The sequence below is a fragment of the Pleurodeles waltl genome, chromosome 2_1, assembly GCF_031143425.1.
Source record: "Pleurodeles waltl isolate 20211129_DDA chromosome 2_1, aPleWal1.hap1.20221129, whole genome shotgun sequence".
NCBI classification, from domain to species: Eukaryota; Metazoa; Chordata; class Amphibia; order Caudata; family Salamandridae; genus Pleurodeles; species Pleurodeles waltl.
In genome coordinates this window covers 193,884,646-193,909,730 of record NC_090438.1, presented here as the reverse complement: position 1 = coordinate 193,909,730, position 25,085 = coordinate 193,884,646, and the positions used below count along the sequence as shown (strand labels likewise).

General features: G+C 41.0%; 1 protein-coding gene across 4 annotated transcripts in view; it reads right to left on the bottom strand.

Moving 5' to 3' along the window:
• NRK (Nik related kinase) overlaps positions 1–25,085 on the bottom strand; it is a 720,008-nt gene that overhangs the window by 280,153 nt on the left and 414,770 nt on the right. For all 4 annotated transcript variants that reach the window (XM_069212387.1, XM_069212389.1, XM_069212388.1 and 1 more), the window contains exons 11-13: positions 21,570–21,642; positions 9,906–10,113; positions 4,036–4,200 (exon numbers count right to left, since the gene is read on the bottom strand). In XM_069212387.1, the coding sequence (XP_069068488.1) occupies positions 4,036–4,200; positions 9,906–10,113; positions 21,570–21,642 (446 nt within the window). The remainder of the gene's footprint in view (positions 1–4,035; positions 4,201–9,905; positions 10,114–21,569; positions 21,643–25,085) is intronic.

Sequence of the window (25,085 nt, the reverse complement as noted above, 5' to 3'; positions counted from 1 at the left end):
AGGAGGAAAGTTTCTGTACACTCAGGTATCACTTTTTTGGGAGTCCAAATGAGAAAATCATGCCTGGATCAAGCTGTTGGAACATGAATTAGACAACAAAAGTTAAAAAAGACCTTCCAACGTTCTGCTAAAAATAGGTATGGAATCCTCAGATATGCACCAGAATTCAGGCCCCAAACATTGAGGAAGATTTGCTGGGTTTATAAATCAAACTCCTTTTTTGCTCTTGGTAGCACTATTCCAACCTACCCCAAACCAGTTCCTTCCATCATTTCATATCTACAGTGTAATGTAGTTGCTCTTCGGAGATAGTGTCATGTGACACCCACATTTTTCAAAGTGCCCTGCAAAAGAGAACTCGAAGCAGATGAATTTCCAAAGAGTGAGGCAGAGCTCTATCCCAAGACTGAATCATGAATATCTGTGAAGAGGTCTGTACCGGTTGGCTCCCCTTGTGCAGGAGAGTCAGGTGGTAGCTGATTTGTGCTTTTACCTACAGCATATGCCCCTCCCCAAACGTGTTTTTTTCTGGATGCAGATTTGTAAAAGTAAACTAGGTCCATTTAAAGACCACCTGAAGTTGCCCAGAGTGATGTCCCCCCACAAGAATGCTGGGAATACTGCTCCTGGTAAGTAGTAATGAGTGCTTTAATCTAATTTGTTCTTCCCTTCTTTCCTTTTTTTCTATTTTGCCATGTTTCCTTTTTCCTTTTATATTTCCTTCTTTTCTTTCTCTTTTCTATCTTTTTTCTTTTTTGCCTTCTTTCATTCTTTCATCTTTTTTGTCAACTTTCTTTTTTCTTTCATTCTTCCTTACTTTCTTTCTTCCTTCCTTTCTTGTTCTATCTTTCTTTCTTTCTTTTTACTTTCTTTCTTTCTTTCTTTCTTTCTTTCTTTCTTTCTTTCCTTCTCTGGATGCCCTCTTTCGTTTTTTCTTTGTTTCTTTCTTCTTTTTTCCTTTTCCCTTCCTTTTTTCTATTTTACATTACTTCATTCTTTCATTCCTTCTTTCATTTTCATCAACATTTCTTTTTTTCTGACCTTCTTTCATTCTCCCTTACTTTCTTCCATTCTTCCTTTTTTCATTCTTCATTTCTCTCTTTTTCGGCCTTTTTCTTTATTTCTTTCCTTTCTTCTATTTTGCCTTCTTTCCTTTCCCTTTTTTATCTTTATTTCTTGTCTTCTTTACTTTTGCCTTCTTTCTTTCTTTTGCCTTCTTTCCTTCTTACTTTCTTTCATTTTATCTTCTTTTTTATTCATTCTTTTTCTTTTTTACCTTCTTTCCTTCTTTCTTTTTTTACTTGTGTTCTTTTCCTTTCTTTCTTTCTTTTATTCTTTCTTTCCTTTTCCTTCTTTTGTTCTTTTTGCATTCTCTTTTTCTTTCTTTTTTTCATATTTTTGCTTTTTTGCTTCTGCCCTTCTTTCTTTCTTTTGACTTCAATGTTCCTTTTTTCTTCCTTCAATTCTTCTTCCTTATTTGCCTTCTTTCTTTTTATTATTCCTTTTTATTTTTGCTGTCTTAATTTCTTTCTTTCATTTTGCCTTCTTACTTTTATTCATTCTTTCCTTCTTTCTTTCCTTTGCCTTCTTTCGTTCTTTTTGCATTCTCTTTTTCTTCCCTTCTTGATTTCTTTTTTCATCTTTTTTCTTTTTTCTTTCTTATTCATTCTTTTCTTTGCCTTCTTTTTGCATTCTCTTTTTCTTTCTTTCTTGATTTCTTTTCCTTCATACTTTTGCTTTTTTCTTTCTGTCCTTCATTTGTCCTTCTGCCTTCAATGTTCCTTTCTTGTTTCCTTCCTTCTTTCCTTTTATTTTTCCTTCTTTCTTTCATTTTGCTGTCTTAATTTCTTTCTTTCATTTTGCTTTTTCTTTCTTTCTTCCGTTCTTTCATTTTGCTGTCTTTCTTTCTTTGCCTTCTTACTTTTCTTCTTTCTTTCGTTTCCCTTCTTTCATTCTTTTTGCATTGTCTTATTCTTTCTTGGTTCCTTTTCTTTCTTATTTTTGCTGTTTTCTTTTTGTCCTTCTTTCTTCATTTTTTGCTGTTTTCTTTCTGCCCTTCTTTCTTTCATTTTACCTTCAGTGTTCCTTTCTTTCTTTCCTTCCTTCTTTCCTTCTTCCTTTTTTGCCTTCTCTCTTTTCATCAGTCCTTCCTTTTTATTTTTGCTGTTTTAATTTCTTTCTTTCACTTTGCCTTCTTACTCTTATTCATTCTTTCCTTGTTTCTTTCCTTTGCCTTCTTTCGTTCTTTTTGCATTCTCTTTTTCGTTCCTTCTTGATTTCTTTTTTCATCTTTTTGCTTTTTTCTTTCAGTCCTTCTTTCTTCCTTTTGCCTTCAATGTTCCTTTCTTTCTATCCTTCCTTCTTTCCTGTTATCATTCCTTTTTTCTTTCTTTCTTTCTTTCTTCCTTTCTTTCTTTCTTCCTTTCTTTTTTCTTTCTTTCGCCAATGTTTTTTGCTTATATTTAGTGAGGGTCCTTCAGCCATGCCAGCCATGCAAAAACCAAAAAAGAATTGCCAAGATTCTGGCGGCCAACTTCAGTATACTGCAATTGAACAATTCCCTTAAAAGCGACTGTGTTGGGATTTTGTTTCCACCTGCACAACAACATCGATTCGGCCCCACAGGTGAAGTTTGCCAAGATATTTTCTCACTCTTAACATTAAAGATTTCATTTCTAACCCTAATTTAGGAGTCATACTATCATTCTTTATAATGACACTCATGGCCTGCATAAACATTGATGCACAGGAGGGCACAAAGTAAGCAGGGAATATATTTGTCCTCTGTATGGAATGCAGCTTCCGTTATACTAGGGCTTACTCAGGTGGGGAGGCTGAGGAAGGGAGTGATCAGGGACAGCAAAGAGCCTGAGGCAATGATCTAGAAAAGGAGGTGTGCCTAGTTCTGCACTGCCCACATTCATTGATCTGCCTCATGTACAGATATTATAAGTGTCCTTTCTGTGTGTGCACTAATGAATCAGTGTATATTAAGTGCATATAGTGCAAGCCACTTAGGGCCACATTTAAGGAAAGCGCCACCTTTCTTGCACCCCTTAGCGCCTCCCTAACGCCACCATGTGCGTCGTATCTAAGATATGGCGCACCATGGCGGTAGTTAGGGAACTAGTGTAAAAAATGTTGATGCTTATTCGGAGCTTTGCAGGATTAGCGTAAAAAATGTTGATGTTAATCCTGCAAACCCACTGAGGCCCACTGTAAACAATTGTTTGCCCACTTTTAACACCTCCTCTGAGCAGGCATTAAAAGTGCTAAAAAATGACGTAAAGAAATCTCTTGGATTTCTTTGCGCCATTTTTTCAGCCCCCTTAATGGGGGAATGCCCTCCTTGCACACATAATGCCTGGCACAGGCATCATGTAGCACAGAGAGTTACAAAGTGGCGCAATGCACGCATTGTGACACTGTAAATTTGGTGCTGTGATTTTGGCCTTATTGGGCCACATTACCGTAAAATGACGCGAATGTAGTGCAAGGAGGCGCTAGGGGCTCTGAAATCTGACCTTTAATGCTTTATGAGGGCGGTCACACATAGGGCCTGATTCTAACTTTGGAGGACGGTGTTAAACCGTCCCAAAAGTGGCGGATATACCACCTACCGTATTACGAGTCCATTATATCCTATGGAACTCGTAATACGGTAGGTGGTATATCCGCCACTTTTGGGACGGTTTAACACCGTCCTCCAAAGTTAGAATCAGGCCCATAATAACCTTTCTTCCACACCTACATATGCACATATTAAAAATAAACTCTTAACAAGCCTGTCCCACACCTTCTTGAATGATTTTTGGATCTTAAGTCACAGTGCTGGCTTTGTAATGATGAAAAGATAACTCAATTTAGAACTTACTGTGATTGTGTGAATGTGTTGAGTAATGTAAGGCTATGATAGACGGGGCAAGGAGTGAGATGGATTTAGATTACAACAATCTATTGCAAATCAGTAACTTTTTTTCGTTAAAGTATAGTCATTACTCAATGAACTGCCTATTAACAAACCCAGCTAAATACCTGTTTTCTGTCATTCTGCTTCTGTTCTTCCAACTTCCATCTATTGTCATCAATGAGTGTGTTTTCTTCATTTCCATTCACCTCTCTTGTATAAATGTCCTTCACATCTGGCCACCTATGGTCGCATTCCTGCAGCTTTCGGATCTCCAGCTCCCTCCTCTGATGCTTTGGTAGAAAGCAGGTGATAAAAACACAGGCATTTAATTTGAGTTCTTTATGTTAAGGTATCAGGTTTAACCACTCAGTAAGAACTGCTCCATCCTGCAAAACAGCTATGGGGATCTTCGACACAGAAGGACGGTCACATTATACGATTTAACTTTGATCCACAGAATGTTTTTTTATTAATAGAAAACACTTATAAACTTCGGACATACATACATATGATCTAATCTGAATTAATTTATTCCACACGTTTAGAAAGTAGCGAGCGTGACTTGTAGGAATAATTATTTTATATCTGCCAGACCTGATACCACAAAGTACACTCCGAATAAACTCCACTCACGATGCCTGCTAATGTAAAGCAGATAAATATGTAATCCTAATTAATGGAGTTTAAATATGGCAGCACATAACAAGTGTGCCAGTCACCAGAGTCTAGCTACTGCTAACAGGCGGCTGGGTAGTAATTGTTAATAGACCGGAATGTAAGGGAACAAGATACGAAAGGATTATCATTGCACACTAAACACAGCTTAGAGATGGCCACGCTGAAGAATGAACAACACCCGTATATCCAATCTAGCAGTATATGTACAAAATAAAAGGGTTATTTTCTGGTATGTCTTTCCAAAAAGTTTCATTTATCTGGAAATCCTGCTCCCACATTTCTAAAGTCACATTTCCCCGACTATAGGGATCCTACCACAGTCACACCCGGTTGCACTCTGCAAAGTGCCACTTGCAGATTACACTTGCCTTCCTTCTCTGGTGTCACTTCTAGAGCAGATAAAAATGGCTAAAAATTACCATATGCCATTATTTCTTCATGGTGAAATGTGTGAGAAATTAAAACATTACCATTAAGGAATACATGATTTTCTCAATTACTTCTAGAGCTCAATTAAGTTAGCCCTCTTGATTTCACTTGTGCAACCATGTACAGAAAATATCACTGCCTTGGTAAATGAAGTGTGACTAATGAAGCACATTCAGGGTCAGATGTAATGGACTAATGCCACTGTGAATGGTTTATAGGGGCCTGATTCACAAAGGTAACTTACACTTTTGGGTCATGTCCCTTCTGATTAATTCGTCTGCTTTTTGACTATGCACAAAATCTGCATTCAAATTTACTCCAAAACTGTAACTTGCATGCATCTCCCGAATTGTAGGGCTGGGAGCTATTCACAAACTGCAGGGGCTATTCACATAGGCAACCTACAGTTTTAAGTAATTTACACATGTAAGTTACTCCTAAACTATTGATAGTAAACATACTCAAAAGTGTAAATTACGCGAAGTGTAACTTTTTGAATCAGGCCCTACGTTTGCAAAAAGAATCATTTCCCGAAAACACTAATTGGATTTACTGTATAAACGTTGTTATAAAATGAAAAAAATACATACTAAACTTTTGAATAAAAACAAAAATTTGCAGTACCAGATTCAAACACTGCACTCTGTAATATGTTTTGTAGTATGACAAAATATAGTACAAAATGCAAGTTTTACCTATACTTATGCGTGCAGAGTTCTTTACCCAGTATGCATAATCTCCGCTCACATAAATATAGATTTTAGTAGTACATTTGGAAGGGACAAAGGGAGTAGGCGGGAAAAGGAGCAGATTTAGTCCTAAAGGCCATGGGGTTAAGGAGCAGCAAGGGGGGGTAGTGAGTGTCATGGAGGGGTTCACGGAAGGACGTCACCCACCCACACAAGAGTGAGTCAACTGCTTTAGTCTGGTGGTGGAAACATGTAACTTAAACTTTTGTATTTTCACTTTGTGAATATTGAAAGTAGTAAACTGACTGCAAAGTGTAAACTTACTCAAAAGTGTAAGTTACCTTTGTGAACCAGGCCTGTAATCTGGCTACTTAGACCAGATATTTGTTCCTATTAAGTTGAGCCGCAAACCAGAAAAGAATCCCAAATCACACTTCATGAAAGGGCTTTGAGGTTCTTTTATGAAAGCAGTCAACAACTGTACTTATTATACAACCATCTTTGAGAAAATAGTGAAATGATTCACACCATACATTAACCTATGCTCACCCTCTGGTAGCTTGGCACAGACCAGGCAGGCTTAATTTAGGAGGCAATATGTAAAGTATTTGTGCAACATTTAAAACAGCACCACCGTGAAAACACCACAAAAAGGCTTCACACCAAATTAGAAAAACAGATTATATTTTTATGAGTAAAACAAGAAGTAGAAGTGGAGAATTTAAAGAATATCTGCAAATGTAGTGCTTAAAAGCCTAAAGTGCCAATCTTGGCTACTTGGGCGAGCTAGACTGGGGTAAATCCAAAAGTTCAGGCCGACCACAATGAAGCGTATGCTGGCTTCAGGGACAAACCTTGTCCCGCTGAAAAAGTACCTTTTGTGGAGGGTTGCTTCGGCATCAAAGACCCGATGCGAGGAGAAAAGGGGACAAAGAGCAGGCGATTCATCAGTTTTCATCCGCGCAGTCATGGATGCGTCATCGTCGAGCTGCGCAGTCATCAATGCAATGTCCTTGAGCAGCAGTGTGGTGACGAACCCTTTGCAAGTGAGGCGATGCATTGTCGTTGAGCCACACAGCCGGTGATGCGATGTATTTGTCCTCAGAGGCGGAGGAGTTGTGTCGGCATCAAGGGAAGATGTTTCGGTTCAGACTGGTGCTACAACAGCGATGCCTGGATTTTAGTAGAAAACAGCTGAAAAATCCACTTCCAAGGGTCCAGGACTGGATTGGCACCAGTTGGCAGGACTCACAGTTGGCAGAGTCCAGAAGCTGTAGCAGGGTTGTGTAAAGTGTTTGATGTCCCTGAAACTTCAGAACAGGAGGCAAGCCAGCAAGCCCTTGTAGTCACTTTGGTTCTGGGGATGTAGAGAAGCAGGTCCAATCCTTCTCATTTCCAGGCAAGGAGGGCAACAAGCAGCAGGACAGGCACAGCAAAGCAGGAGTCCAATAAAGTCCAGCAGAGTCCATCAGAGTCCAGCAGCATTACAGTTGTTCTTCCTGTCAGAATGTCCTCAGGTCCGGAAGTTTACTGATTTGGTAGGGTCAGAAGTCCAATTCCTATAACCAGTGCTGCCTCTGAAGTGGGAGAGACTTCAAAGAGAGGCCTTTGAAGTGCACAAAGTCCCTGTTCTTTCTGCCCTGGCTCCAGACACAGATCAGGGGGTTATGCAGCCCTTTGTGAGGACTCAGGACACAGCCCATTCAGGTGTAAGTGCCAGCTCCTCTCTCCCATCCTGCCCAGGATGGCCCATCAACATGACCCTAACACACCTAAGCTCCCTTTGTTTGTGGAGGGAATGCACAAGAGCCCAGCTGTCAACCATCCACATGTGTATTCAGAGACAGGCAGAAGGCAATGGATGACTCAAAGTAAGAAAATGCCAACTTTCTAAAAGTGGCATTTTTAGAATTACAATTCAACATTCGGCTTCACCATAAGTTTGTTATTTAAAATTGTGTTCCAGAGACACCAAAGTTTGGGGGGGTCACATCTCTTCCCAAGGCACATGTTCAACTTTTTTCAATACAATGCACCTAGCCCTTGGGACTGTCAAGGGCCTACCATAGGGGTGACATATGTTATGAAAAGGAAGGTTTGGGCCTGGCAAGTGGGTAGAATTGCCAGGTCGACATGGCTGTTTAAAACTGCGCACACAGGCCCTGCAATGGCAGGCCTGAGTCATGTTTAAAGAGCTACTGAATTGGGTGGCACAATCAGTGCTTCAGGCTCACCAGTAGCGTTTAATTTAGAGGCCTTATGCACATGTGAGGCACTTTACTAAGGACTTATAAGTAAATTAAATATGTCAGTTCTGGATAAGTCAATGGTTAGGGAAGGAGCACATGCACGTTGGCACTGGTCAGCAGTGGTAAAGTGCCCACAGCCCTAAAGCCAGGAAAAAATAAGTCAGCAAACAAGAGGTCAGAAGGCAGAATGTTAAGCGGAAACCATGCCAAGGATGCAAGGACTAACAACTGGAAACACCCAATCTCCCTGCACATTGGGCTTATGCTGTGATATATTAGATACAGGATGTACCTTAGCAGCCGTCTCTGTGCTAGCATACTCTATCTTGAACAACTGACTACGTGGCTCTGCTGTCAAGTGGCATGTGTAACACTTTAGACAGCTCTGACTTTTCATATGTAGCTCTTTTCCTCCTGGGATTTAAAGTTTCACTTTGGGAATCAGACAATCAACAACCATAATTTACAGCTCATTAATTAAATGTTGCTGAGACTCAATCAAGTAGTCACATGGCTGCATGTCAGAAAACCATGGACAAAATGTCCATATACCAAAATGTTATAGCCTAAATATTAGGCACCAAACTATCAAGCCAATATGCTTATATTAATGTAAAAATAGATTTAATATTCTTAGCTCCATGTACCTTGAAAGTACATTTTGACAGGGTGCATATGTGTAGATTAAGATATAGTAAACCCAGTGCTTAATTTGTGCTGGTGGTTACAGATGGGGCCCACCGGTCCTCATGTTTTGCGGACTGTGGCTTATATTTTTTTTATCATCAGTCATTGACCCAGAACAAGAGTCAGAAAGGCAGCAAAAGAGTTAAACAAGAGGAAGCGAAAGACGGCGAAACAGCGGCAAAGGGAATGTGCACTGATAAAAAAGGAACCGACAAGAGTGAGAAATGGGGCAGGGAATCTATAGTGGTGAATGGAAGAGACAAGAGATGAAATAAAGAGTAGACAGCTTTGTTATTCAACCCTGATGCTCGGCCGCGGTGGGATTTTGAGACAAATATGTGTACCGGCTCCTATTCTTTTACAAATTAGGCACAATTTACCTTTCTGAGATTTTGGTGATGTATATGTAGGCTACAATATTTGTATGTGTTGGTATTTTAGCCAGAGAATGTTAAAACCACAATGTGAGGGTATTATTCTGTTCATTACATATAGCAGACATTCCCAGCAGAAAGCAGATTTTAATGTAATTTCCTCTGTCTCATGTTTAGCACCTAGAATGAACCAACGTTCATACAAGAAAAAAATAAATATTTTAATTTTTGACTATCTCAATTGCAAGCAGAATAACCATTTATTATTGAGTGCACCCTTTTACGTAAATTGCAAATTGTTTAAAATCTTAGATTTTCAAATTGGATAAATAGCAAACATTAGCAATGTGCAAAGTAGGACATTGAAAGGCTTGTACATTTCCACACAAAATCACTATTTTCAGAAATAGTGAGCTGTGCAGTTTTTCAGATTCAATAATTGTACACATCCACAATAGTATTTCTGTCCCTCTTTTTAGTTTGGCTGAATGAGACAATGCCTCTTTCAAATTAGTGATAATTAATAAGGTGGTGTCAGAGCCAATATTCCATAATGCCACTCCATCCTGTAATCCATTCCCCGGATTGGTCATGAAATTCTCAGTATTGCCCTTTTGTGTTTTTTGTGTGTGTTTCGGGAAAACTGGTGCTGGGGGAAGGGGAGGGTCTTGCACACCCCATGAGATGTAATTCTAAGCATTACCATGGTGACTTTGAACCCAACAGATCCTGGGTGCTGGCATGGCTTGGACTTAGACAAAGGAGGTGATTTCACCCAAACCTAAATGAGGGCTTCAGGATCTTAAAAATGTGTCACTTTGTCAAAAAGATCTTGATATCATGCTCAGTTACCATCACAATAATGGAAAGTTAAAAGCCCCAATCTTACATCTTCTAGCCTTTTCCTCTGCTCCTTCTGCTGTTCAATGCGTTTCTGCCGCTCCGCCAACAACTGCTTTTTGTACTTCTCCTGGTCTTTCAGCTGCTGCTGTTGAAGCTGCTGTTGACGGTGAGGGTCAGAGCGATTTTTATTTTCCTGCTGCAGGCGTAAAAACTCCCGGCGGAGGGTGGATTCACCAGGAAGATTAACAATAGAGCTGCAAGAGTGACGTAATAAGAATTAGAAATCAGAATAGCCATCCCACCTCCTTTCTGCCACACATTTCTGGGTAGATTCACACACTGCGGCATGGTTCAAGATCATCATCACGTGGTCTGCACGTATCTCACAACGAGAACATCTATGACGCCGTTCTGTGAATTCCCTGCAGAGGATTGCACCTCACCTAGGAGTAGAAGTAAGACTATACGTTTTATGAAGTAAAAGCATAGATAGCTATCGACATAGTAGTATGTATGTTATGTTAATTATGTTGAGAAGGGCCGGACTGGGAACCAAAAGCGGACGAAAAACAGTGTTCAAACAAGTCGCGCTGCCTTCCTCCTCTCTCTCATGTCTCTTTTCTATCGCTCCTTTACTCTCCTGAAGCCCCCCCATCCCATCTTGCCTGCTGCATTGTCAGACTGGCCAACAAGGCAATCAGGCAGTGCCAGAGGGTCTGGTCTGGTTAGGTAGTGTGTGGGCTGGTTTTTTGGAGGTTTGTGGGCCTGTTTTATGGTGTGGTGGGCCAGTTTTTACTGTTGATTTCCCTGCTGTTACCACAAACATTGCTTGTAACAAACGCAAATAAATTCAGTCTCTCTCAACTTGCAAAATACGCATATATTGTGTCTTTACAAGTTCAAAACTGACCTGTTTACAAATGTGGATCACTTTTTAAGCTATCTGATGTACTAATCGGGGGGGGGGTATTTTCTGTCACAGTCCGACCGTAGCCTGCTGTAATTAACTGGGTAAGCTAGAGAAAGGGACAGGGGCAGCAACAGAGCCCCCCTCCTAGCTGGCCTCCAAAGGCTCCAGCCTACAAAAGAAATGGCTGGTGGAAAAAGCCTGGCAGTCCAGCCCTGATGCTGAGGAAGGTTCACCTGGTTTGTCCATCCATTGTTATAGATGAAACAGACTGTGCCCATAATGGTGCAGGCTTGAAAGTCGGCTGGGGGACAAATTATTCAGTAATGCTGTGTGGGACTCCCACCCTCACGGTACACCAAATTAAATCTCTACCTGCCTCTGAAAGGCTGCCTTCCAGGGCAGGTTGTTACAAATTCCAGTAAGCATAACCATTGCTTACAATCCTGTTGCTAGTACTAATTCCAGTACTGTTAACACATTGGCATTTATCTTTCATTATGATACATAACACTGTAATTGTAATACATTTACAACATAGTGCTTTACTGTCTATCTATCTATCTATCTATCTATCTATCTATCTATCTATCTATCTATCTATCTATCTATCTATCTATCTACTTTTATACTTTTTTAAACTAAAGATGATTTTGTTTTATTTTAGGGTTATGTCACTTAAAAAGTGATTGTTAGTGGGTTTCACGGTTTCTGGATGAGTAATATTAAGAGGCAGTAATAAGTGGTTTTCAAAGTTTTCAGTGTCCAGGGATGGGTAGGGTCAAAGGGTATTAATGCGTTTTAGGCTTAAAGGGTGGCTGTAGAGGATTTATAATTTAAAAACAAAAAACAAGGAATACATATTTTTAATATTAAAAAGGGGTTAAAGGAGTATGTTATGTGTGTTTGTGTGTGTGTTTATATGCATTATACACATATATACACAAGTACATATACCCACAGTTGCAACACGTGTCTTGATCCTGTTGTGTAATTCTTTCGAGGAAGGGCTGTAAGGAGCACTCTTTGAAGTGCCTATTATAAGTGTAGGTCACAGTGAATGTTTTCCCAGTTTCCCTCTTCGCCCTAAAGAAGAAAATGTATTTAATATAACCAATTGTTTAGCTGTGTAGGTTTTACGGTGTGCGAAGTCCATCTCTCAGTAGAGCCCTAGCAGGGCCAAACACACCACTTTTTGTCAAACGTCGTTTTGTGACGTAATCATGCTTGAAATTACACTGGATTTACATTGTGGCCCTCATTTCAACTTTGAAACCGCCTGGCAGCCGCACTCCCGCGGGGTCTAATTTGAGATCCCCGCTGGGCCGGCGGGCAGAAACCTGGTTTCCGCCCGCCGGCACAGAGGGGATCTCGGCCACAACATGGGAGCCGGCTCCAAATGGAGCCGGCGGTGTTGCAGCTGTGCGACGGGTGCAGTTGCACCCGTCGCGCTTTTCACTGTCTGCTATGCAGACAGTGAAAAGCTCCATGGGGCCATGGCAGTGGCATGGGCAGTGCAGGGGCCCCCAGGGGCCTCACGACTCCCCTTTCTGAACCGCCATGAAAAGGCTGGTGGGAGAGGGACTAGTAATCCCCTGGGGACCAAAGTGGCGGGAAACCGCCGGTCCCGGCGGTGCGCCCGCGGCACTTCCGCCGCGGTCGTAATGCCCAAGTTTGTACCGCCAGCCTGTTGGCAGTACAAACTCCAAAACAGCCCTGGCTGTCTTTGACCGCCAGGGTTGTAATGAGGGCCTATGTTATTCTGCTCCTTTTCTGGGAGTGACGGGATTTTCAAAGTGGGCCTTTTTCAGTAAACCATCTGCTTGTAGTGTGTTCCTGTGTGAATGAGTGAATTCTTGTAGATATGGAGTGTAGACATCAAGGGAAAGTCTACTTTCTACTGCGATTTACATAAGTATTATCCCCATGTATTCATATTTAGCATAGTTTTTCCTATTTTAAAGTTTTGACAAAATACATACTCAAGTCTATTGATGTGCATGCTAAGATCAGTTATGAACACATAATTTATTTGACTCAATATACAGAAGCGCCATCATGAGTACCTTGCTTTTTGTTTTGTTTGTTTTTAAAAACGTATACACAGAAAGGTAAAACTCTCGGGTTTACCTTGGTCTCGGAAACCTATGCATTTCTTTTTTGTTATGATTGTTTTGTTTAAACAACACTTAAAGTTAAATCATGAATTACGTGGCACTATTTTAAGTTGATGACTCTCCAAGTAGGCTTCTGAGTTACAAGTTTCAATACAGCAAAACGTAAGAAAGTAGAGTATTTCTGACACAGAGTGTAATTATGATGTCTGCCTGCAATTATGAATCCCTATGGATGGATAAAAACATGCACTGTGAAACCTGTTTTGGTTCTGTTCATTGGTCTCAGATTTAGAGGCATATTTACAAGCCCCTAGCGCCACCAGAGCGTCACTTTTTTTGAACCCCCGGTGGTGCAGTGTGCCCGCCCATATTTACAAGGTCATGCAAAGCCACCTTAAGTGGCTTTTCAAGGCCTTATAAATATGGCCTCCTTTCATGCATTACTTTGTATGAAAGGGACATTCCATGGATGTTGCTGTGGGTGTTCCCATGCAACACCCATGGAATCTGATGCATTCCCAGATTTATAAGACTGGGAATGCTTCAGATTCCTAAGCCACCCGATGGGTGGTGTAAAAGTGGCACAACGAGGAGAAATAACTTTATTTCTCCTCATTCTGCAGCACACATAGAAGGAGGAAAATGCCATTAAGGATTCTTTATGTGCATGAAGGTGTCCCTTCCTGCACATAAACAATCATCCTTGCAACGCAAACACCCTTGCATCAATTTTCGTAAATATGACGCATCCCTGCACTTTCCTAATGGAGCAGTTCAGTGCTGCAAGATGGCCCTTAATGAGAGTCAGATACTCATTTTCCTTAAGGGCTGGGAAATTAATGGATTTGTTGAAGTAATTTGTTGAGTGAGTTGATTTATGGCAATTTGTAAATTGAGATCAGTGTTTGGGATAATAAGGATAACAACTAATATATTCCTTAGTAGAGTCAAATATGAAATACAATATGCATTGAAAATACATTATAATATTACAAAAATAAACGCTAAATAGTTGGCTAGATAGCTGGCATGATTATTCTTCCTTTTCTTTCCTTCAATTGCAAATAATCCACTTCACATATTAAACAGACAATTAAATAATCCATGACCATATCCCAAGGTTGACAAACTGGGGGCTGGGAATCTGCATAAGGCCTGACAGAGTTGGATTTTGGTGGCAAACGGAATTCATATTGTGGTAACTTCACTTGTGAATAAATATTTCCTTTCCTTTCTAGATCCCATCCGCTGTGAATTCACTATGTGTTAATGGCTCAATGACTGGGAATGCCTCTATGTTCCTGAGTACCTGATGGTTTACTATTGCTATTGTATCTGTAAAGCCAGCCTGCTCTGAGCCAATGCTCAAGGCAACTAGCTGAGTTTTTAGACACTCACATTCTGGAATGAGTTAAATCTCTTCATTAGCACCTTACTTAGATTGCTTTGGCTATAGACCATTCCTGGTCTATGCTTGGAACTTAGCCATGCTAGCAGTGTGTCTGATAAAGGCTCACAGGATCACATAGGTTTGTCAACGTTAGTGATAATAAAAAAGAGTTTACCTTTGGCCATTCCAATTCCTATCAATCCCTTGGGGCATATATCTTTTCTCACTAAAGACACTAAGGGAAGTTTGTAACTAGGGTTCCGCATACTTTCCTCTTGCCTTTATTCTTTTCTCATACCTCTCTGAACGTCAGTTACAGCTTTGGTTTGTAGGTGGTGAACTTTTCATCCTTTATTGCCAACATTCAACAGTTGCTTTACATTGCTATGAAGCCTTTTCTGCTTCTATAGGACCAGTCTCCATCTCCTGTATGTTTGTCTGTCTTGTTTTCAACTTCTGTCTACTCTGATGATCTTGCTATCCACAGCTCTTCATTGAGGATTGTGATCAAGACATCCTGCCAGGAAATCAGGGACAACATCTCCATTACCCTGTAATCAACCTGGTCTTTCCTTCTCGAGGATGTGACTATTTTCTCCATAGAACAAGTGGACAGGGGAAGTGGAACTGAGGACAGGTGCAAATGCTTGAATCTCTATTGAGGTACCAGTGCGAATGTGCAAGGCATCAAGAGCACGATGAACTCATCCACTCCTCATTGTTCAGAGGTTCGCAGCTTCATCAATCTACCTCTGTAGATTCCTTTGTTAAAATGTGGGGAAACTAGATTAAGGGTTTGTATGTTCTTGGTGAATGGCTTACGACACCGACTATCTTTCTGCGGCCGGATTTTCATCTGGTGTGTCAGTGACATTACACTGAGTTATGCTGGGAAGATTGCCTTGAGTTGTGTTTTGTAGACATGCTCATCCTCTTTTTCATGAGAAGATCATCATTGTTGGGCTGCTGATGAAGTTCTGTCCTCAACTGAACAGAAAGTTCATGGGAGGGAGATGCAACACGTTGTGGTAAGAAAATACCCTCCCATACCTTTGACCTACCACGCCTCATACCTTGTGCATTTTGGCTCCTAGATTGCCAGGTCTGCAGGACTTGTACAGGTCTGTCATGGTGTAAAACAGCAAACATCTCTGCCACCCCTCATGGGAGTAAAGTTACCTAATAGAACTCGAACACCTACACAGATCTTTCTAGGCACTCTTTTACTACCAGAAAAGCCAGTGTTGTAATGGAACTTGAAGCTCCCCCCCCTGAAAATTAGGCCCTCAGTCAGGAGCTCTCAGGCTAGTTTACTGTGCTGAGGGGTCCCCATGGAGCTCAGGGCCCCCTCACCACTGAAGCTGTGGAGGCTCATGTTACACCACTACGAAAACCGAGTTTTCATTATTGATAAGCAATAACATTGTGCCAAGAATATTGACAAGAAAAAATGAGGGCAAGTATATACAGATGAGTATAGGCTTACTGTTAGAAATGGAGTTTTTGGTTGGTAGTCAGGTTACCCGCTGTCCAAGCAAGAACCCTCACTCTAGTCAGGGTAAGTCACACACAATCCAAAATCAGCCTGTGCCCACCTTCTGGTAGCTTGGCACGAGCAGTCAGGCTTAACTTAGAAGGCAATGTGTAAAGCATTTGTGCAATAAATCATACAATACCATAATATAACACCACAAAAATACACCACACAGTGTTTAGAAAAATATATAATATTTATCTGGGTATTTGCAGGTCAAAATGATCAAAGTTGCAATATGAATTTGTAAAGATATCACTAAAAAGTGATATAAAGTGTCTTAAGTCTTTAAAAAGTAAACAAAGTCTCTTTCAAGCACAAAGTACGTGGTTTGGAGTGGAAAATCTCTGCAGAGGGCCGCAGAAGAGGAGATGCGTGGAAAAATGGTGTGTGCGTCGGTTACGCCCCTTCACACACGGACTTGCGTCGTTATTTTTCACGCAGGGAGACGTGCGTCGTTCTACGGGAGGAAAAATGGTGTGTGCGTTGGTTGCGCCCCTTCACACACGGAAGCGTCGTTATTTTTCACTCGGGGAAGACGTGCGTCGTTTTCCGGCACGCGGACCGTCTCCTTCTATGGGTCGCGGGGATTACCAGATGTCCCGGGGCTGTGCGTGGATTCTCCTGCTTGTTTTCCGGCTGCGCGTCGTTCCGCGGGGCTGTGCGTTGAAGTTTCGATCTCACGGCAGGCGTCGTGTCGATTTCTCCTCTGGAAGTCGGGCGGCGTTGTCCTTGCGAGGCTGTGCGTCGAAGTTCCGGACCTCCTGAAGGCGTCGTGTCGATCAGCGTCAGTGTGCGACGTTTTTCTCGCCGCGGAACAAGCTGTGCGTCGAAATTTTCGCCGCACAAAACGTCCAAGTGAAAGAGAGAAGTCTTTTTGGTCCTGAGACTTCAGGGAACAGGAGGCAAGCTCTATCCGAGCCCTTGGAGAGCACTTTTACAGCCAGACAAGAGTTCAGCAAGGCAGCAGGCCAACAGCAAGGCAGCAGTCCTTCGTTGAAAAGCAGACAGGTGAGTCCCTTAAGCAGCCAGGCAGTTCAGCAAGGCAGCAGGCCAACAGCAAGGCAGCAGTCCTTTGTAGAAAAGCAGACAGGTGAGTCCCTTAAAAAGCCAGGCAGTTCTTCTTGGCAGGATGTAGTTTCTGGTTCAGGTTTCTTCTCCAGCAAGTGTCTGATGAGGTAGGGCAGAGGCCCTGTTTTATACTAAGTTGTGCCTTTGAAGTGGGGGTGACTTCAAAGAGTGTCTAAGAAATGCACCAATCCCCCTTTCAGTTCAATCCTGTCTGCCAGAGTCCCAGTAGGGGGTGTGGCAGTCCTTTGTGTGAGGGCAGGCCCTCCACCCTCCCAGCGCAGGAAGACCCATTCAAAATGCAGATGTATGCAAGTGAGGCTGAGTACCCTGTGTTTGGGGTGTGTCTGAGTGAATGCACAAGGAGCTGTCAACTAAACCTAGCCAGACGTGGATTGAAGGGCACAGAAAGATTTAAGTGCAAAGAAATGCTCACTTTCTAAAAGTGGCATTTCTAGAATAGTAATATTAAATCTGACTTCACCAGTCAGCAGGATTTTGTATTACCATTCTGGCCATACTAAATATGACCTTCCTGCTCCTTTTAGATCAGCAGCTGCCACTTCAACAATGTATGAGGGCAGCCCCAATGTTAGTCTATGAAGGGAGCAGGCCTCACAGTAGTGTAAAAACGAATTTAGGAGTTTTACACTACCAGGACATGTAACTACACAGGTACATGTCCTGCCTTTTACCCACACAGCACCCTGCTCTAGGGGTTACCTAGGGCACACATTAGGGGTGACTTATATGTAGAAAAAGGGGAGTTCTAAGCTTGGTAAGTACTTTTAAATGCCAAGTCGAAGTGGCAGTGGAACTGCACACACAGGCCTTGCAATGGCAGGCCTGAGACAAGGTTAAGGGGCTACTGAAGTGGGTGGCACAACCAGTGCTGCAGGCCCACTAGTAGCATTTAATCTACAGGCCCTAGGCACATATAGTGCACTCTACTAGGGACTTATAAGTAAATTAAATAGCCAATCATGGATAAACCAATCAATAGTACAATTTACACAGAGAGCATATGCACTTTAGCACTGCTTAGCAGTGGTAAAGTGCCCAGAGGTCAAAAGCCAACAACAACAGGTCAGAAAAAATATGAGGAAGGAGGCAAAAAGTTTGGGGATGACCCTGTCAAAAAGCCAGGTCCAACACTTACTATATATAACACCACATATATGTATGTTGTCGAAATATAGAGATTCATGTCCAGGGTGGGTTAATGTGGAGGCAAGAATAGTCAATTTCCCTTAGCAAGGTAAACTTCTCCTCATGAAATTCTGGTTATCTATATTGTGGCCATTATATTTTTTAAATTTGATATTTTTGTGCTCAATAATCTGAAATTAAACTGAGGCATTTTCTCCCATTTGCTACCATATTACACAAGCTCTTCCTTCTTGGAAGAAGTGCAAGTTCAGTGCAGAACTTCTACAGAGTAGTAGGACTACAGAAATACATTGTGCATGCTACTCACTTCTACAGAACCTGCCTTAATAATGTGCCTTGAGTATACACAAAACTGAGAAGCCCTAGGCAGCAATCCAAATAGGAAGCAGGAATATACAAATAGTAGAAAATCATTTAGTGGAGATATAATGCTTGGCTAGGACTCTCCATGAAGCAGGGTGTGTGAATCCTAGAGCAGCTGAAACCAAAGCACTGGGATCTTTTGGGCATTAGCAGCGACTCTAGGTCATCCATGTGCTCTGCCAGAAGATGATGGACCCATCACAAATTCCTCAACATAGTGGTTGACGAATCAAGAGACTAGCATGCTTCTTCTGGGGTCTGGATTGTCTCAGCATAGCTGCATCACTGGATCAGGAGCATGTAAGTCGGCCTGTCATTTATGTTCCGCTGAACTGGGTGGTGAATATGTCTGAGGAGAGCACTCACTCCCTGAGCTCACAATTTAAGTTCACATGTGTGGGATCCTCTGGCCTTGCACTTTCCTGGTTCACACTAGGCTCTTCCAACATGAGTCTGGGCACTGGGAAAAGTCTGGTTTCTAGCACCAATCTGTTGTGCAGGCTAGGCACAGTTTCACTGACAAACAAACACAATGTTGTATATAGGCAATTTAAATGTTTTTTTTTTTTATAACTCATAATTTCTTTAGAGTAAAAGGACAAGCAAGATAATCAGGCAGGATTGCAGAGGTGCAGCAGAAACCTTATTTCAGATGATGTGTATACTAGCTGGCAGCAAATGTACATGCCAACCGTTTGGACAAATAACTCAAGACACAAGTTTACTGCGTTCCACTGCATGTGCCAGTCATGTGGGTTTGCTTACTTTATACTTTCTAATTTACACAATTGCTTCTTTTACACTATAAGGCCAAGAGCAATGGGTGGGAGTCATGACTAAAGTAGATAGATAATGTGAGAGCCGAGAATTTAGCGTGAATAATTATCTTTAATGTAATCATACTTGTGTACTAATGTGTGAAATGCTTTAACCATAAAATTAATGTTGACATGATATGCCTTTTTGATTGGCTTCCATCATGTAAAAGGCCAACATATGCACCCTAGAAAAATGTGCTAATGCTGTTTAAAATTGCTTCTCCTTCAAGAAGGGTTTTCTGTTTAGTTTAATTGCTGAAATAAATTGAGTATTTCTTGTTTTCTGCTGGGCCTCAAGCAGACAAGGCCACAGTGGGAAGTTATCTAACCCCCGGTGTTCTAGCTGTTGATACATGTGTATGCTTTCACGTCCATTGTTTCACAGACTTCATTCATTGAATTTACATATTTGCTTGTGGTTATGTTTCTAACTCATGTTTGTCTCTCAATGATACTGAGGTTTTCTGTAACAACTGTCTTTCAGCATATTTGGAATGTGCCAAAATCTTCACAGAAAATGGTCGGAAGAAGAGGTGCACAGCATACATTTAGTACAGTTTAGAAAGTACGTAAAGAATGGATGATCCCAATGAACATTTTCCAAGTTAACGTTTTATGTTTAGCTGATATCTAATGTACTTGTAAATGGATGTTCCTTCTTCGCCTGATGTTTTGGTCCAATAGAATTGTTTAGTGATTTAAATTTTAATGGTGTGCTCAGAACTTTCAGTGGTTCTTGCTTTCTGGTTTCCAGAGATTTCACTTTGCACTTTGGTGTGATCTGTCATTCTGACTTTATGCCTTGCCAGATAGTCTACTGCCACTCTGGTATTTTATTATTTTCTGAGTTTACCTGGACTGCTCAATGCTGAACTCATATTCTGATGGTTTAGTGATCTTATAGTCCAAATTCCAAACCGTGCCCCTTTCCCTGTTCCTGTCCCTGTTCTGATGCTGACGCTGAGGTCCCCCTGATGAAGCAGAAGCTGCTAAGCTTACATTTTCTTAGGGTTAGGTCATTATGCGAAATCTGTGTATTGTTATTTGTCTTTTGTTTTTCAGGTACCAATTGCTACTGTTTTAATACTGCTGTGTTTTGATAGCAGCATAGCTAGATGTTTTCCAAATTAGTGTTACAAAAACTTTTGCATGAATCCCAACATGCTAATGTTAATCCGAAGTTAGCAAGTTATACCTTTATGACTTTAGATAGTTATCACTCTGTTTTTGAATAAATGTATATCATTTCTCTTACTCAAATATTGCTACTATTGATTAGTATTTTTGTTATTGAAATCATAGTTCTTGTTGCTTTGATTAAATTGAGATTCTTCAGGAGGTTTAACCAGCCTGTGATGTTCCTTTATGTGTACCATTTGGTGTTGAGACTAATTTTCGTGACTTTAGCATTGTTAATATAGAGAAATAAACATTTGAATTGAAATCAAAAGTTGTGGTTATTCACGGCCAAAGGGGTCAAGGTGCGTTCTTTACTGACTCTCTAATAAATTGCTTTGCTTGATGGTTGTTGTTGTGTTATATCTAAGCTTCCAATATAATTTAAACGACTCAAAAGATTCATCGACCTTAAAGCGATGCCGACAGCATACTATAATCAATATCACTAAACATAGATAAGCCGAGGCGCGCTAACAATAACCAACTTGGAATCATTCTTAAATACTCAAGAGACTTGTTGGAAATATCTACGGGAGGGAACAAGTAGACACCATGCTTCCATAATCTGGAGGGTGTTTCTGCATTCTCCTAGCTGTGAATCATTGCATGACAGCGCCATCATTACCAAGAATGCAACTGTCTTATTTTGAACCTATTATGTGTCCTCACGTGTGGTAGGTAATGTGTGGTGTTGTCCATGGCCAGAACGGGGAAAAAAGCAGCCCTGTCAAAAAAGCTCAAACCAGCCACACTCCCTTCGACTCCTCGTGCCATCCTCTCTTTTCATCCATGTAGTCTCTCTATTTCTCTCCTATCTCTTCTCCCTCTTTCATCACTTTCTCTCTATTTTCTCCCTCCCTCTCTTTCTCTCTCTTCTGAAGCCTCATGCCTGCTGCAATGCACTTCAGGGAACTGGGGAAGTGAAAGATGCACCAAAACTGGCCTCCTAGAGCTCCAGGGGAAATATCTGGTCAAATGAAAGGCCTGTCCGGCCCTAGTGATATCGTGTGTCTTTGTTATGTGTTATACGCCCTGCGAGATAAACAGAAATCCTGTTGCATCTCATACAGATTCTGCTTATAGCCATGTTAAAATGTAGGTAGGTCTTACAATGAATACTGGGTAATAGGTATAGCTGGATTGTTTTCAGAAATCCACCTTTACCTTGGTTCTCCTTCATCTTCATGCAACTCGTCTTCCTCTTCCTCACTTCCACTGTACTCGTAGCCTGTTTCATCTAATGCAAAATAAAAGCAGCGCATTATAATATACAGCAAAATCAGTGCAAAGTTATAGCACAGATTAAAAGTGACAGCTCACAAGTAATTTTAAAAGAGAACCGTGAAACTGATTCACTTACTTTCTTTCACTTTTTTTAAGCAGGAAATAGTTCAAGACATTTGAGCGCTGCTCCACTCAACATGTATGTTACAATTTTTTTAATTTTTTAATTTTTTTTATTACATTTTTACAATCAAAAAATGAAAAGGTAAAGAACCATGTACCCAAAAGAAACAGATGTGCGTCCCATACAGGGCAATGTTTAAACACATTGAACTATATATATGGACAGCAAACAGGTGGACAGCAGCATATGTAAATTGTAAAGGATAATGAACATACGTTAACATTTTAAAATACGATTAGTACAAGATTAATTAGAAAGGAAAATGCATAGCATAATTTAAATACACTATTAAAAAAGTTTGAAATGATTTCACAAGGACATACAGCTTCAATTCGTGTGCGATGCAGCACAGCTCACAAAAGAATCATAAGGGTGTTCACAGCATCAGGCTCAACTGTTCTAAAAAATTGAATAGTTTGAAAAACGTTGAGACATGATCCAATTTGAGATAATGTGCTAAAAATGACATCAGCAGTGCCTGGGGCCTGTTGAGCACAAGGAGTGGAACTATGTGTGGTGCCCTCCAATAAAGGTAATCAACAAAGCTGATTTCACCCCTCAAAAAGATTTATTGTTACATGGCATACCTTTTTCACAATGGCTCATAGTTTAAAATCACAATGTTCAGAACAGTCTGAATTCTTTATCACGAGGTGGTTAAAGCACACAGTTTGGGGGTAACTCCCCCACTAAGATAACTACGCTGCCATAGGAACGATATAATTGACGTGTATTCACATGGCGTATTGATCTTATGGATGAGGATGCAGGAAGGTTGAATGATGGAACAACGCATTCCGTTGCAACGCATGCCGTTACAACAGGAATGCCATTGCCACACATAACGTTTACCACGTATTTTGTCAACGAATATGCCTTTACCATGCAATAACCATTGCAATAACATGAATGTTAAAGGCATATGCATGGTAAAGATTTTCCCTGCCTCTTGCCCTGAGTCCTTAAAGCACTCCCAAGCACGACACCCCCCAATCCAAAGTCCTTGTAAAAAATACCCGTCCCCTACCCTGAGCCCTAAAACCGGACCCCTGCATGACCCCTGTGTCCCCAGCCCTTGTAAAAAGTACTCGTCCCCTGCCCTGAGCCCTAATGCCTTCACCACCAGTACCACGCATATGCCCTTACCATTCATACCTTTACAAGTTAATTTGTTGTTACGGCACGCGTGTTAAAGACATAAGCGTTGATAAAAAATACATGGTAAAGGCAATGCCTAGTGTTGGTGCATGCGTTGTAACTCGTGAGTAGTAAAGGCTGTGCATGGTAACAGTTGCGTTGTAATGGCTGTTTCCCATGCAGGAAAGATGCTGAAGGAGAGCGGTCCTCACGAAGTTCAAGACATGGGTAAGGACTGTTACAACAGAGGCTAATCTGTTGAAGAGTGCTGTAAAGTGTGTTGGTAAGAAGAGGAAATAGTAGGCAGGGAAAGAGATTTGATGGGATCAGGAAGAACATTGACTAAAGAATGAATGGCGAGAAAAAGAGGGACAAAAGTGATCCATGAGTAGGGAAACAAAGGATGATTCAATGATTTTTGCGAAGAAAAACATATTTTGGCCTTTCTCAACTCATTTTTTAAACAATCCTTGCTTTCACACAATAATTCTCCATGCAGCCACTTATTCATTCGTTCATCCGTGCACTCATTCACGCATACTACTGTTGACTGTCTTACATTCACCCACTCACTCATCCAACCACACACACAGACGCACCAGTCACTGAAGTGCTCCTGTTTATAAAGTAGCCAGAGCTATTGTATTTGCCATTGGTTGTTTGCATCTGTCTGATAGGCCAAAGATGGTGAGCCATAGCTCTTCCCATATTAGCCGATCATTTATAGTGCACTAGAGTCCTTTAAGGTTTGTATGTACTATGAGCCTGAAACAGCTGTTATTCTCTCTAAATCCACAACTGTCTGAGTAAAGCTAATAATGCGTTAACAAGCGAGTGCTTCTAGTGTGGGTGTGTGTGTGTGTGTGTGTGTTTGCACGTGTGTGTGTGTGTTTGATGGATGGAGTGCCAGAGCAGGACAGAAGTCTTTAAATCTTGGTAAAATGCAATTTATTGGTAAGCATTTGTTTTTAGACAACCACATTATTACTTACATTTTTATATCGTTAGCATTTCGATAGAAAACCTCACATTTTGCAATTTGCTTTCAATGTTTGTTTTTAGATTGTCAGATGCCTTTTCTTTACAGTGATGTGAATGCATCTCCCCCAAGATAAATCATCACAGTCAACATGCCAGAGAATTCAATGCATGGTAATTTCAATGAATGCGTATCTTTCAGGGACGCTATGAATATAAATATGACTTTTTTCCAAAATAACCTTGCTGATTATTTGTAATTATTATAATTAACGTCTTCTCAAGTTAGACACGTCCAACCCTTTAATTTGTCATTCCCTTTGCTTCTATTCCGAGTCCTTTCATTGTACAAATTACCATTGGGAGCTGTAAAAGGCTTCAGGAAAGGCATTTCTTTGTGTGTCACCTGGGGTTTATTTGTAAAGTCATTGGAGACAACTTCTGCTGAGGTGAAAAGTTGGCATGAATGCAAAAGTAATGAATGCAGTCCGAAGCCAGCTCTGTCCGTTTACCTCAGAGACAAAACATATATCTATATGTGGAGCAGAAAAGGGTAGGAGAAATTCCACTTTTATAAAAATAACAATTTGTAACCATTTTTATACAGCCAGGAAGCGGATTTTACGCAGCGCTCCACTGAATAAGACAATTTGCACTGGTGACTAGCATTTGTACAGACCGACAAGTGCAAAATATTAGTTTAATTGAGTGCAAATATTTTTTGTGTATTGATCGGTCACTGAAAATGTTGTTTTGCACTTATTCATCAGTGTAAATGTCCGCTAAATTTGCAACATTATAAGAGTGAAAAACAAATATTGTTTTTGTATTGTATTGACTTCCCCTATTCTGCGCTGTCAAATTCAATCCACACTGAGATCACCAAGCACCTTTACATTTCCAAAAAGAGCTGACAAACCCACTCTTCAAGCAACACTTGGTGGCTGTATAATTTCCTGATTACTGTACCAATACCCTGTCCTTTGTCTACTACACCCCTCTCATCTCTGCATTTCATGTAGTGGGCACAGGGTAACATCTGATTTGGGGACTGGTGAAGCAATTTTTGTCACAATGCTTTAAACCCTAGCTATAGCGTCCTCCCAAGCATGGGTACTAGTAAATACACACACATAAAGCTTGTTCTTACACGTCCT